General features: G+C 41.1%; 1 protein-coding gene across 3 annotated transcripts in view; it reads right to left on the bottom strand.

Moving 5' to 3' along the window:
• Mroh9 (maestro heat-like repeat family member 9) overlaps nucleotides 1–14,267 on the bottom strand; it is a 69,135-nt gene that overhangs the window by 44,661 nt on the left and 10,207 nt on the right. The window contains 4 exon segments of one of the 3 annotated variants that reach the window (NM_001430807.1): nucleotides 6,948–7,052; nucleotides 10,230–10,316; nucleotides 10,882–11,017; nucleotides 11,613–11,689. In NM_001430807.1, the coding sequence (NP_001417736.1) occupies nucleotides 6,948–7,052; nucleotides 10,230–10,316; nucleotides 10,882–11,017; nucleotides 11,613–11,689 (405 nt within the window). 3 annotated transcript variants of the gene reach the window in all.

The raw sequence follows: 14,267 nt of genomic DNA on the forward strand, positions 1-14,267 counted from the left end.
GTTCCCACCGGATCCTCTTAATTAGGAGAGTAACACTTAGCAGCAGTTTTCAATCTGTGGGTTGCCACCATGTTGGCTAACACCAAGCTCCAAAACTTTACATTACTATCCATAACAGCAGTAAAATCACAGTTCTGAAGTAGCAATGAAAAGGATTTTGTGTTTTATTAACATCACAACATGAGGTATGGTGTTAATAAAGGGTTAGGAACTACTGACTTAAAATCTGTACACAGATTCTGGCTCTGCTGATAAATCTCAACTCCCTGTGCTGTGGAATGAGGGTAAGCAAACAGGAGGTGATGCAGGGAGGAGTTCCTAGAACATTGCTTAAAGTAATAGTAATTCAACCTTAGTCTATATTTCCTAATCCAGATAGCAACGGGTAGGTAGCAAAGGCCTCTGTGACGGAGTGAGACACCAATAAAGAAGACCTGCAGGGACTGAAGCTTTGAAGGTTTTCAAACTATTGTAAAACTTCAATTTTCCTGTGCAAAACACTCTAAGTGACTCTATGAGTGAATTGTGAAACTATTTTCTTCCTAGAGTTAGTTGACTCTTACTAGAGAAATTAATTGTTTAAACCCCACAAGAACAAAACCCTCTTTTCCAGGGGTCCTGAGTTCAAATCCCAGCAACCACATGGCGCCTCACAGTCATCTGTAATGGGATCTGATGCCCTCTTCTGGTGTGTCTGAAGAGTGACAGTGTACTCACATACACAAAATAAATGAATAAATCTTAAAAACAAAAGAGGACCAAAGCCTTAAAGCATGTGCTTTCAATTTCTAAGCTATTGTCATAGTCTATGCACCTCTCCTCATACTTTCTTTAACACATCAGCTAATTGAATATTTAGACTTTTGTCTTGAATAATGTATCTGACTGGACTAAATGCAATTACAGAGGTGGGTAGAGAGATAAATGGAGATGAGATGGAAGGTGTGTGTTTTTGTGAAGATGTGAGTACCCTTTGTCACCCTCTGGGATATAGTTTCTTAAGGATAAATTGCTTCATCAACCTTTGTCTGGAAGAGCTGGTAAGATATCCCTTGTTACTAAGATGTTGTTAACCTAGATAGGTGGCTTTGGTGTTCGTTATAGCAAGTATGGATGGAACATAGACCCCAAATGTACCTTCTGGAAAAATCCTTTCTACTCTTTCTTAAGCCATTTCTTTGTCTCTGTTCTCCAAAGTCTCAATGAAGTTACCTGAGCCATGACCCGCTGCCATAATTGAATTGAGATGCTGTCAGAGATGGTCTCAGTGGGAGAAGGGGAGGCAATGCACCTCCTTTTCCTTGGGCGTCCTTCCCTCCCATGCTTCTGCGTGATACTGTCCTATGACACTACATTTTTCAGAGCCCTCTAACCCATAATCTACAAGTATATAGCAGGACCCTAATTACATTTTTAACTTTTTGATTCTTGGTGAATTTCACATCATGCACCTTGGTCCTGCTCATCTTGCCATCCTAGTACCCTTGCAAACCGCCCATCCAAAAAACAAGCATAGAAAACATCTCATGGAAACTGTAGTGTGTCGCAGCGTGTCCCACAGTGTACCCCTCTGTTCACACATCTTCACTTGTTATTTTTCATTACAGTGAGTCATTGGTTCAATATTCTGGCTTCTGTGACACCACCAGTATTGGATCCTTATCAGGACTCCTCCCTGTTATCCTGTTGTTGCCTCATGTCATGGAGATCCTGTGGCTTTGGGACAGCAGTCTGTCCCTTTCATGTGTCCTATCTATTTGCAGATGATATAGATTTTTGGGATAGGGCAATTCAGAGCCCTTGATCTGGGACTGGGTGGTAGCTGAGGTGGTCGGCCCACTGGCTCTCCCTTTTTTGCACCACCAGGGTAAGCCCTGCTTTGGCTAGGCTACCCAATATGTTCATGTGAAGGAGGCAGGATCAGTTGACCCATTCTCATGCCTGCTTATCTACATCCAATCAAGGGTGGGACCCACTCTCCCAAGTGCCTCAGCCTATGAAGGGCTAGACCAGCTCTACCATGCTTACACCCTTGAAGCTGGCTCACTGGTGTCTTTTCCATCAGGGTCACCTTCACTGTGTTGCTCAGGGCTCATTCTCCAGCGTACTATAGCCCTTGAAGGGCAGTGCTAGCAGTCCCACCTTCATGACCACAGGAACAGTGCTCTGGGCTACTCCAAGTGGCAGGTAGGGGAGAGCTCTCCTTAAAGCTGGCTCACCCATGACCCCTTGACCAGGGCCAGCCCTACTGTGCTGTGCAGAGGAGGTACAGAACCCTCTGTGTGTGTGTGTGTGTGTGTGTGTGTGTGTGTGTGTGTGTGTGTGTGAGAGAGAGAGAGAGAGAGAGAAGAGCGGGTGAGTGCGAGTGCATGTATGGGGGACAGGAAGCAGCCTGTGGGATTGGTTTTCTCCTACCTTGTGGGTCCTGGGGGTAGAACTCAGGCCTTCAGGCCTAGAGGCAAACGTATTTCACGAACTGAGCTGTCTGTCCTGCTTGTACTTTTATTTCCTGTTGCATGTAACAGAGCTCCTCAGCGCGTCATCTATTTTATGACAAGCAGTTGGGAGGGCTGTTACTTTTCCCCAACTTTTCTCTGCTACTTCTACTATCTTTCTTCTCTTAACTATACTCTCGCCATCTTTATTAGGACAGATTGATGTGTATGTAAGACTTGCTATTTTAACCCTTGTGAAATATGTAATTTTGTGGCACGAAATTCACGGACAGCGCTTTGCAACCATCTAGCACCACAGTGTTTTCAAGTACGTAGGCATCCTTTGCCCACAAAGTAGCTATTCAAATCTCTTCATTATGGGCACGCCCACCGGCTTTATGTCGAACGATGCCCATGTTGTGCTGTTTACAGAGAGGGGATCATCCACATGAGGTGGTTTCCGGCAAGTCTTCTCTTCTCTGGTACGAGGCTGTGACTCAGTGATATGCTGCGTACGACTATATCACACCTTGCTTGTCCACACATTTGGTGGCTTTGGGGTTGCTTCTGCAGAGCTATTTTGAATTTTCCTGCAGGCAAAACTGATGTGAACACTGTATTTCTGTTTTTCTTTGCTGAGTTCACAGCATCTATATCATATTCAGCAAAGAGTTTCAGGGTTTTAATGGTTGGTCTTAAAGTTTAAAATGAAAATGTAGTCTGTGAACAAGTAAAATGTCTATGGCAGAGCCGTGCTCACTTTACTGGGTTTCTTCTTGTCTCATACATATGCCCTCACCATCCCTGGGGCAGAGTCAGCTTCTCATCTGTACTTTGAATGATATATTTTGATAGGAAATTTTCTCTTTAGTTACTTTAATTTCTCTGTTTTAGTGGTAAGGTTTTCTCAAGTATTGGGTCACTTTTGATTAACTACTCATATTTAAAAAGCTGAATAAGTGAATGTAATAATCCTTCATGGTGGGGGGTTTAATTGGAAGCAAAACCAGATGCTTTGCTTGGGAATGGTTGAGGAATTATTTTTCCTCAGAATGCTTAGCAAAGATTTTCAGGAAGAAGGTTGTCCCCGCACATGCCTTTCAGTGAGCTTCATTTTGTGCCAAGAAAAGGGACACCAGGTCTTCAGTATAGGTTTCCAATGACTCCTTTCAGTCAGCACACACATTTTCATTGTTGCAATTTTCTTGGCTCTAGACTCCCCTGGACTCTTTTACAACTGTGCAATCCCAGGGCCCAATGTCCACTGCCACTGGACTCCTCCGTCCAGAGTATCGGTTATCACTTTCTATTTAGTCTGCCTTTGAGAAGTTCAGCAGGGAAAGCCCTTCATGGATTCCTTGTGTTTCTGTTTATGCACACAAGTGACTAATTAGCACACTGACATCCTGTGAGGGTGATGCAAAGAAGGACGTTATGTGGACAATGTGCCAACAGGAACTCAAAACCCTGATCCCATTTTTTAAGAAAGAGAAGTTTATTTCAGCTTATGGCGCCAGAAGGATAAAAATCCACGTTGGCAGTCTTATAGAGAGAAATGAATCATGAGAGATGAAGGCCTACAAAGGACAAATTCAGTAAACTAAACATTGAGTTCTCTTTAACTCCCATCAACCTTTAGGCTGAGAACTAAACTTCAATCCCATGAGAACCTTACCAGCCATGGGCATCTAGTTATTGTCCTTAGACTCTTGACAACAGAAACTGTTGGATAAATATATCTGTTGTCTAAAACTGTTAATATTAAATTTTTATTTAGCTTATAGACAATGCCCAGAGTAGGATAATGCGTTAGATATCAATAAATAACAAATATACAAGACCTAGCCCAAATTCTTCCTTTGACTTTCCCTGACTGATCTTTGCTAGAACAGTCTTTACTCCATTTGAACTCAATGGGGACCTGTTCTTTCCAGTGGCCATTTTGCACATTGGAGTCTTATATTCTGTTCTCTCGCTTCTGTCCTTTTATGAGGCCAGTAGCAATATATTCATCCTTCCATGTGCGCAAGGAACAGAAACAGGAGCAATCTATCGATGGCACAATGGAACAGTCTTAGCTGATCTAGGACGCCATGTTTCTGCCTGCAGAAATATGCTCTACTTAATTGAAGTGTAGGAGTGTAGGGTATCCTCTATGTTATCATGTGAGGGAAATCACCGTTTAAAAAAACATTCCAGCAAGAAACAAATGGGAGTCAAGGTTCTTTAACAGGCCAAGAGCCTCTAAAACTTGGAATGACCTAGGCAAGGATGGTTTATAAAATAAAGTATCTGTCTAGTGTCTGGGCAGCACTGTAACACAGAGTATGTAGCTTTCTTAGTAACTTAATCAGAGGACACAACAAATACTCTTTGTGCTAGCTACTGAAATAGACAGCAGACATAGGAAGCCCCGGTTTTAATTTATTATGAGTAGTTTGGATTATGTAGTTCTACACATATGGTTTGATTTATATTTTCTCACTGAATTAACCATTTTTCTATGACATTGATTTTTTAAGACAAAGCTGACTTATTGAAGTTTATATCCTCATGTTCAAAATCAGTAGCTGGACAGCTGGAAATGATCTGAAAAGTGCTGATGGGCTGCCACCTTGTGGCCTGGGTGACCACTGCAAACCACCGCAGTGCTAGGTACTATTAAACAATAAACAGAACTATGTGGATTTTCTCAACGTGCTGAAGCTAACAATGTTTGACTTCGGATTCACACCGGAATGTATGAGATCATGTTTTTCACACATGAAGTGTCCTGTGGGCAACGGAGCATGTGCTGGGCTACAGTAAGGGAGAGAGAGGGGGGACAGGTCATGTAAGACAAAAGTCCAAATGGCTGACCTGTTCCCTGGGTGCAACTTAGTGGACTACACCAATATATCCAGAGAGAAGTGTGCGATTAGACAGGGAGCAAATAAGTGGTTGGCGTCAAATAATTGCTGGGTGAGTGACATATATTAAGAGTTGAACAGAAGATATATTAGAGATGAACTATTCTTAATCCTAAGCCTCATTTAGGTAATTAAATGAACAATTAGTTGGGCACATTTGAAAATTACTTAGAGGATGGATTGGAAAAGCAACTCTTGACATAAGCATCCACAGGAGGGAAATGTTCACAGTGTGAGGTTTCTGAGAAGGAGAGCAACGATGCATTCAAAGCAGAAAGCCTCAGAAGAGCTTGACCATTAGGACATCGTTTCACTTTCCACGAGAAATTTAACAATCATATGTAGTGGTATCCCAGTGTTCATGAAGCTGTAGAAAAATGGACATTCTAAGAATACAGACCATGTGTTTATGAACCTTAGCTATTCGTGCCTTTCTCCTAAAAGTTACTTCCCTAAGCAGGCCCAGATCACTTCGTGTTGTGTGAAGTGGAAAAACATAAAATCAACTAGAAAGTAGAAATGCTGATCATAACATAACAAAACCATGAGACATAAATCTCCTTTAGGAATGTAAAATAAAGCTACATGTGTCGAGACATCAATGAGACACAGTATTTTAAAAGTCCAATGAAGAGCCCTAGGCAAACAGTGCAATTTTAATAAAAAATGGGGGTAATGAACACATAGCTTAACAGGAAGCATATCACACTTACAGGGGGAAGAGTGAAGAGGCTAGTGGTCTAGGTGACTTTTGTGTTATCTGAATGGCCAGAGGCTTCCTCAGGCTCCCACAAGTACAACCAGAGGGAGATACATAATAGGATAGGTGACCATTGTATTATCTGTATTGACCAGGGGCTGCCCCAAAACCAGAACCAGAGATGGCTAATAGCATAGATGACCTTTACAGCCTCTATGATCAGACCACACAGATTTTCCCTAGGCCTTTACAATGATACATGTAGCCCATTTCTAGAACCCATATTTCTGGAGAAGGGAGACTTTGAGAAGAGTTTTGATGTATTTATGCCTCCTGTGCACAGAAGATAACCAGGTACAAATTATCCAGATAATCTTATGTACTCCACCAGGAGACTCTTTCACAAGTTTTGCTGTGTTTAAATATGCTTACAATAAACTGCCCAGGGTCAGACTCTAGAAATTTGGGCTAACTCTGGCTAAGGAGTTGTGTTGAACCAGATTTTCTTCTTACCCCGTGAGGATTGTTACTCTGTAAGCCATAACATTTGCTGAGAACCCTCACAATTAGTTGTATGCCTTTAGAACAAAGAATAAAAGATTTTAGAAGACAGGAAATAAGGTACGAATGAAATATCTGTGACACAGGGTCATCAGAGAAGAGTCTAAATAGCAAAAATCTGGGTTTTGAGGTGCTCATTGTATGTATGTAAAATAGAATACAGTTTCATCATCACTGGAAAAAGCGCTGCTCTCATTGGTTCACAGTTACGGAGGCCATTGGCTCTTTCCATATAACCCTGCCTCCAGTCCGCTAGTACTAAGCCAGCATCAGTGATCTCAAGACCTAAGACTTGACAACTGCAGTCTTGAGCTGGCAGCATTACCGGAGTCAGCGACTTACGTATTTCTTGACTCTCTTGGAGGCAAATATTAACACCCTGGTGATAACCATCATTGCTCGTTCTTGCTGGTACAGAGTATCCTCATTCATCCAAGTGGCCATTTCCTGTCGGAAACATTAACAGCTGCTTTAGAGCCATAGCAACTTCCCTTCTGAACGGCTCCTCTTTGTAGTTCCCAACTTTACTCAGGCAGGCAACATTAGTCTACTGATTAATCCATACGGGATCTCATTCCTCCTAAGTTACAGTAAACACCGACCTTGGAACGACTGCACAACTTCCACTGTTATACTTACACATTTATGTTTTATTAAATTTATTTGACAGTTACTGATATTCACTATAATCCAAATTCTGGGTATCTTCAAATGTTTCGTATGAGACTGTGATGCTATGTCACCTCATTAAGTTCATGTTTTCCCTTTGAAAAGCATAAAATTTGTATTTCACCTTTAAGAAAGAACTAAAATTGTATCTGATTCAGAAATGTCAACTTACCCAGGAATTATTCTGCCTCTTGATTTATATATTCCGGACACAGCACCTTGAGGTCTGTGTACCTACAGAACTGCCACCATGATAGAGGACCCTGTCAAGATTTATGACTTGCACCTTCCAAGTTGTGGGGGTAACTACGCCTGGACCTGTTGAGTCATAGCCATGACAGTGGAGGTGTGGTTTTCTGGGATTCATGAGCAGATGCTGCAAATCAGCTAGTGCTGTGGTCCTTTCAGTACCTGTCCAGAAACCATGTATTTGAGGACCTAGCTTGCCCCCAAAATCTCTGAAATGGCTTCAGGACCCTTCTCCCATATTCCACTTGATGGACAGTGTCGTGTTTATAAAAAGATAAAGAGAGAGTGAATACATTTTGGTGGATGTGTAGTCAGGTATGGGGGAAGGGGGTCCCCCTGGGGGCCTATGCTGAGGCATCCCTTCCCCCTGAGGGACCAGACACTACAGTATAGAATAGAATAGAGTATTCATGGCATGGGGAGAGGGGTTGAGAGGGTAGTAGAGGCAGAGAGAGAGAGAGAGAGAGAGAGAGAGAGAGAGAGAGAGAGAGAGAAAGAAGACTGGCCATGAGCACATGGAGAGAAGGGAGAAGGGAATGGGGAGAGAGGAGGAAGGGGGAGGGGACAGAAGCAGAGCAAGAAAGAGCAGAGAGCAGAGAGCAGAGGGGTCAAGCTGCCTCTTTTATCACTATCAGGCACACCTAGCTGTTGCTAGGTAACTGTGGGGCGGGGCTTAGACAAAATGCTAACAAACAGAACCTGGCAATGCAGGTTGATCTCCTGAGTAAGCACAGATTGGTTTGCAGTTCATTAGCATTCCATCTCAAACACACTTTGCTATAGTTTGCATGTCTAGGGTGAGAGTTATCCATATATTTGCATTGTACAACACTTTTAATTAAACATTTAATATTTAAATTTTATTTCCCATCTCTCATTTTACTGTAACTGATCAAAAGAAGCGATGTAGGGAAATGGACACTTTGCAACTTAGAAACTTCTGGATAACCTAGTTCTAAAATGGAAACAGACAAGATAGAGTTACTGACATCTTAACTTCTCCTTCCAGAAGAGGATCTTACATTCACATTCTGCCTTTCCTGAAGTTATAGAACACAGGCACATTTCCTCCAAGTCTCAGTAGATGTCTAACAAGATTATCCTTTATGCTAGACTCCAGCACCTTGCTCCCCCTTTCTGAGACTTTATCCATGTGACCTTTGTTTACATCTTTCTACAGGTACCCTGACTGGGACCTTAAAAGTCGTCCATAAGAAGATTTAGATTTAGGATTCTACTATAACTCATCTTCAGGCTCTCACAATGGCTACTAAACTTCTATTCATAGCCTGTGTCACCCACTTTCCAAACTGATTTCATATGTGTATATACGGTTATAAGAACAGTCCTATTTTTTGTACCAATTTTCTATCTAAGTCCATTTCAAATTATGTGAGAATATCTGAAAGTAGGTGATTTAAAAATAAAGTATTCTTAGAAATTCTTCTAATTCTTGAGGCTAAGAGGTAGTTCAGGGTCAAGGAGCCCTTCTTGCTGCACATCCCATTGTGGGAAGAGAAGGGGAAGAGTATAAATGGGAAAGAGAAGGAAGAAGGAAAGTCCCTCTTTTTATCCAGAGCTCATGATATGGTATTAGTTGCTGAGGGAGTACTTCTCATGATCCACCCAACTCTTAAAGCTCTCAACACTGTTGCCTTGGAGAACCTAGAGTCTAATATATGAATGTTGGATAAAGCACAGGGAATTGTGTACAGGAAGCTAAGCTGTACATGGGCATGTATTCTGGTTCCTGTTAAATGTCAACTTGGCATAACCTCAAATCACCTGGGAAAGGGACCCAACTGAGAAATTTCCTAAGCCTCCAGCTGTGTCTACAAGGAACTGATCTAACTGATGAGTGATACAGGAAGATCCAATCCATTGTGATGACATTATTCCTGGAGCAATTGGTCCTGAACTATGTAAGTGAAGAAAGCTAGCTGATCACCAGCATCCTAGCAAGCAGGAAAGCAGGGTGTATTTTTTTTCTTGCTCTTGTCTGCAGATATGGTATGAGCATCTGTCTGAGTTCCTGCCAGCATGACTACCTTGGAATTATGGATTATAGCCTTCAATTGTAAGCCAAGTAAACCCCTTCCTCTCCTAAAATGATTTTGGTTACAGTGTTTAACACAGCAACAGAAATTAAGCTAAGACAGAGTCCTTGGCTCCAGCAGTGGTCAACATAACGTAAACATGCATCATCACAGAGTTGCTGTGCCATTGTTGTATAGACTGGAAAGGAGTTTACTGTTCTTTCCTGCCCTCCTCTCCCCTCACTCTCACAATTCCTGCAGAGGACTTGACTTTTCAGTAGCCATCAATACTATTTCACAAAACTTTTTCTTTTAACAACTCAAAGTAAATTGCTAAGTCTGTAATTTCACATCATTGGCAATCTGGAAAAAGGAAATTCCAACATTCCAGATGAAGAGACAAATATGGCCAATCAGAAATAAGCAGACTGCTCTAATCTGTTTATATTTCTTTTTGTTTTAAAGATTTATTTATTTCATGTACATGAGTACACTGTTGCTGTCTTCAGACACACCAGAAGAGAGCATTACAGATGGTGGTGAGCCACCATGTGGTTGCTGGGAATTGAACTCAGGACCTCTGGAAGGGCAGTCAGTGCTCTTAACCACTGAGCCATCTCTCCAGCCCCCTGTTTATATTTCTAGTTAAACAATTTGCTCTGCTTTTTACCTTTAAGATTTGTATCTTGTAGAAGTCTTTAGACACTAAAATAAGAAGAGTGTCTTCAAATATGTTGAAAATATTTTGGTACAAATTCTGAAATACAAAACAGAAATGTGTAATCGGCCAGTCTTAAATAAAATTCTACTAAATATGTATAGCTTTGCATTTAAGCATCCTACTTTCTCCCTGTAAACTGAGTATGAGAAAGGTGAGGGGCAGGTGACTCTGCTGCTATGACTTCACTCATTAGTGTCTTCTCTCACTCATTAGCATCTTCTCTCACTCATTAACATCTTCCACTACAAGTATGATGTAGTAATGTAGACAAGACAGAAACCAGAAATGTTGTGCATCTTAGGAAGCTTCTTGTACATTTCTGTCTGCCCCCTCCCTGCTTTCAGTAGTTCCCAACAAGCTCCTTTCTCCTCCTAAACCAATTAAGTCAAACTATCTTCACTCGTTTGTTCCTATAAGTTTGTGCTATCTGTTAAATCCAGTGGCTGTAGTCCTGAAGATTTCAGGGGTATGGATAAGTGAGAAAAGTATTACATGTTAGAACAATGAAGATATAGACAAATTCTAAGCACATAGGTGCACTATGCTGGTTGCTGCAGTGTATGCCAAGACCTTGTCATTAGTAAAGGAAGAAAGAGCCTACCTCCAGGTCCTCAGTGTCCTCAGAGGTCCACCCCATTGCTTTCACTATGCTAAGACTTGGCATGGAAAATACCTTTTTGAAAGATAGCTGTATTATCCTCAACTGTGATTCAAACTGCATCAGAGGATCGACAAAACTGATAAGAAAAAGGAATAGAATAACTAAGTCAGTGAGATTTCAAATATAACTTAACTTGATTGGAGTTTTCTTAGAATGAAAATATTAGGCATGAGATGTAGTTTTGGTCTTTATATGGTACACAAATTTCAAAAATCTCTTAACAATGATGCTTTAAGTACCAAAGAATGAAGTTCTTTGAAAATATGGTATGTGGTTGTTTAGAAATCAGAACACTTCCAGAGAAATACAGTTATAGATTGATTACATGCCCAGGCAGATCTACAAATCCACACTGTGCCTCAGGTAATTGGGCAGAATTCTTACCACATTTCTCTAGCCAATGATACTATGTTTTACACATGTCAATATTTCTGGTATTAGTAAGCATCTTCAACATGATTGCAAAAGAAACCTGACCACCATTGACCAAATCTTTTCTGATTATCCATACAGTCCAGTAACTCTAAGAGAGACCTTAAGGGAGAAACTATATTTGCTGAACTAGGCTGAAGGAATTGTGAATAATTAACTCCTTATCATTATGTTTTAAATCTATAACATTTGCAAGATTATTTAGTTAGTGAAATCAGGGAACATTATAGCTTACATACCTGGAGTTCATGGCCAAAATCATGGATTGTTCACTTAACAGGCCCGAGTATGTATCCAATAGGATTTCAGCTTTGAGCTGCTAAGGCACAGAAAAAACCCCAAACCCAAGGAATAAACAATTACAATTCAGTAATATTCATGACACCATGTGATGATCTCCCAAAACAGAGAATAAAGGAAGAATTAAAAAAAGAAAATTGGATTGTAGTTACAGAGTTCACAGGATTAAAACTAGAAGTTCTCTGGTTCAACCCACAGTGTAAGTGGTTTTTACAGCCAGCCATTATGCTTTTGGAGCATGTACTGGCTGGTTTTATGTGTCAAGTTGACACAAGCTGAAGTTATCACAGAGAAAGGAGCCTCAGTTGAGGAAATGCTTCCCTGAGACCCAGCTGTAAGGCATTTTCTCAACTAGTGATCAAGGTGGGAGGACCCAGCCCATTGTGGGTGGTGCTGTCCCTGGGCTGGTAGTCTTGGGTTCTATAAGAGAGCAAGCCGAGCAAGCCAGGGGAAGAAGCCAGTAAGTAACATCCCTCCATGGCCTCTGCATCAGCTCTTGCTTCCTGCCCTGTGTGAGTTCCAGTTATGACTTCCTTAGGTGATGAACAGCATTGTGAATGTGTAAGCTGAATAAACCCTTTCCTTCCCAGACTTGCTTCTTAGTCATGATGTTTGTGCAGGAATAGAAACCCTGACTAAGACAGAGCATTTCAGACTAAATTTGTACAGATGTCCTTACCAGGTATGTGTCTATCTACCACTGAAAAGTTGAGTGCAAAGTATAGGTGTAGACGGGTACAATCTCATGATTCAACTTAGGGAAATGTCAGCAGGATAACTGAAGTCAAGTCTTACCACAGAGCACCTAAATTCACACTAGAGAATGAGGGTCAAGAGCCATTTAATGCACAGCTCTGGGACATAACCATGTAGCTGCTTAATGGGGGCAACTAAAGAGCTCTCAGTAGGAATATGCAATGCTCCTCCTCCAAAATGGAAAACTAGTTCCCACATAGCCAAATCAATGCAGAGAGAGAAAAATGGAGGCATCGCCCATTGTAATGTGATGACAGGGAGGACTGAAAACAAACCCAAATATCAATGAAGTTCAAGGGAGGTTTCAGGAATAATTTTACCCAGAGATGGTACCCTGGTATGGTACCAAAAACATAAAATGGCTGAAGAATGGAGTCCTCAATAAGTGGTATCCGAGGTTGGACCCTTGTCTTGTGTGGTATACCAAAATTAAGCCTTAATCCACTAAAGACTTAAAAGTAATATGAAAAGTATAAAACTCTTTGGTGGGGGGGTTAAGGAAAAAGCCCTCCCCCCAAAAAATTGGCCCTGACATTGATTATTTTTTTGGTTGTGGTGGCATTAAAATATAAAAAGCAAATCTGAAAATAAGTCAAATTTTGAGTAGAATAAAAGGTTTCTTTATTAGAATTAGAAAAACTTCCTAGTTGGGGTCTGAAGTAAGAAAGGGACATTCCCCTCCAGGCCTGACATTCTGTTGCATGTGCAGAACATGAAACACGCTCTAGCCCCTCCTCCCTAGAGATCACTCCGAGTGGATGATACACAGAAGTTATTATCCTTTCTCTAAAATGCCTTTTCTTTCTCCTACAATAGCAAGTATTTAAGGAATGACCCTTGGGGATGTGTGTTGTTAGCCTACCACAGACTTCTGCAAGGACATAAAATCTGTATGCAGACAACCCTCACTACAATGTGAAGCTGTTTTCCATTGGGCCAGAAATGCACTGGCTCCTGTCCCTTTAGCATTGGCTAACCTAATGATCTGTCTTTGAATAGTTCTCTATGAGAAAAATCCAGGGCTTTTCTCATAAGTCAGGTTCCAACTGGCCTTGTATCCTTGGAAATCAGTAATGTTCAGAATGTTCTGTCATGCATAAAGGGTCTAAAAAGAGAGAAGCTACACTTCTAGATATTTGTTACCAAGTATAGACATCGGTAGCTTTAAAAAGTCTTCCAGGTGATTTTCAAGTACAACACCCTTTCCTACTAGGTGGCTTGTCACCTTACTGAATATTTCAACTTCAAAAATTTACCTACCACTTTCCGTTATTAACAGTACCTAACTTTATCAATGTCTTCCAGATAAAACAGGATGGATGTATATATGAACGCACAGAGATCGTGGTAGGAAGCACAAGACCTGCATGGGTTCAAGCTAGATGGGGGCCCAGCAGTGAGAGGGGGAAGTGAACACAGGGTCCCACCCTAGCCAAGGAGTTATTTGTAGTTGATAACTAACCCAGCAAAGGGAAAATCAACTTTCTTTAAAGGAGCATCATTAAGCATATCAACACACTATAGGGCAGACCCCATGCCCAGGAATAGTTGGCCAATACAAAACAAACTCCACCGTCTTTTTTGTCTTATTGGTTCTTTGCTTTGATTTTCATTTTTGTGGGTTTTCTTTTTGAGAGAGAGAGAGAGAGAGAGAGAGAGAGAGAGAGAGAGAGAGAGAGAGAGAGAGAATAAAATTTGACAGGTTGGGAGGTAAGGAGAATCAATGAGAGTTGAGGGAAGGAAAGCCAACAATATATTGCATGAAAAACTTTAAATAAATAAAAAAACAAAGTCCTAGTTATTATCATTGATAACGTTGAGTCCTTTTTATTTGAAAC

The sequence above is a fragment of the Rattus norvegicus genome, chromosome 13 (genome assembly GCF_021556685.1).
Source record: "Rattus norvegicus strain SHRSP/BbbUtx chromosome 13, alternate assembly SHRSP_T2T, whole genome shotgun sequence".
In the NCBI taxonomy this organism is placed as follows: Eukaryota; Metazoa; Chordata; class Mammalia; order Rodentia; family Muridae; genus Rattus; species Rattus norvegicus.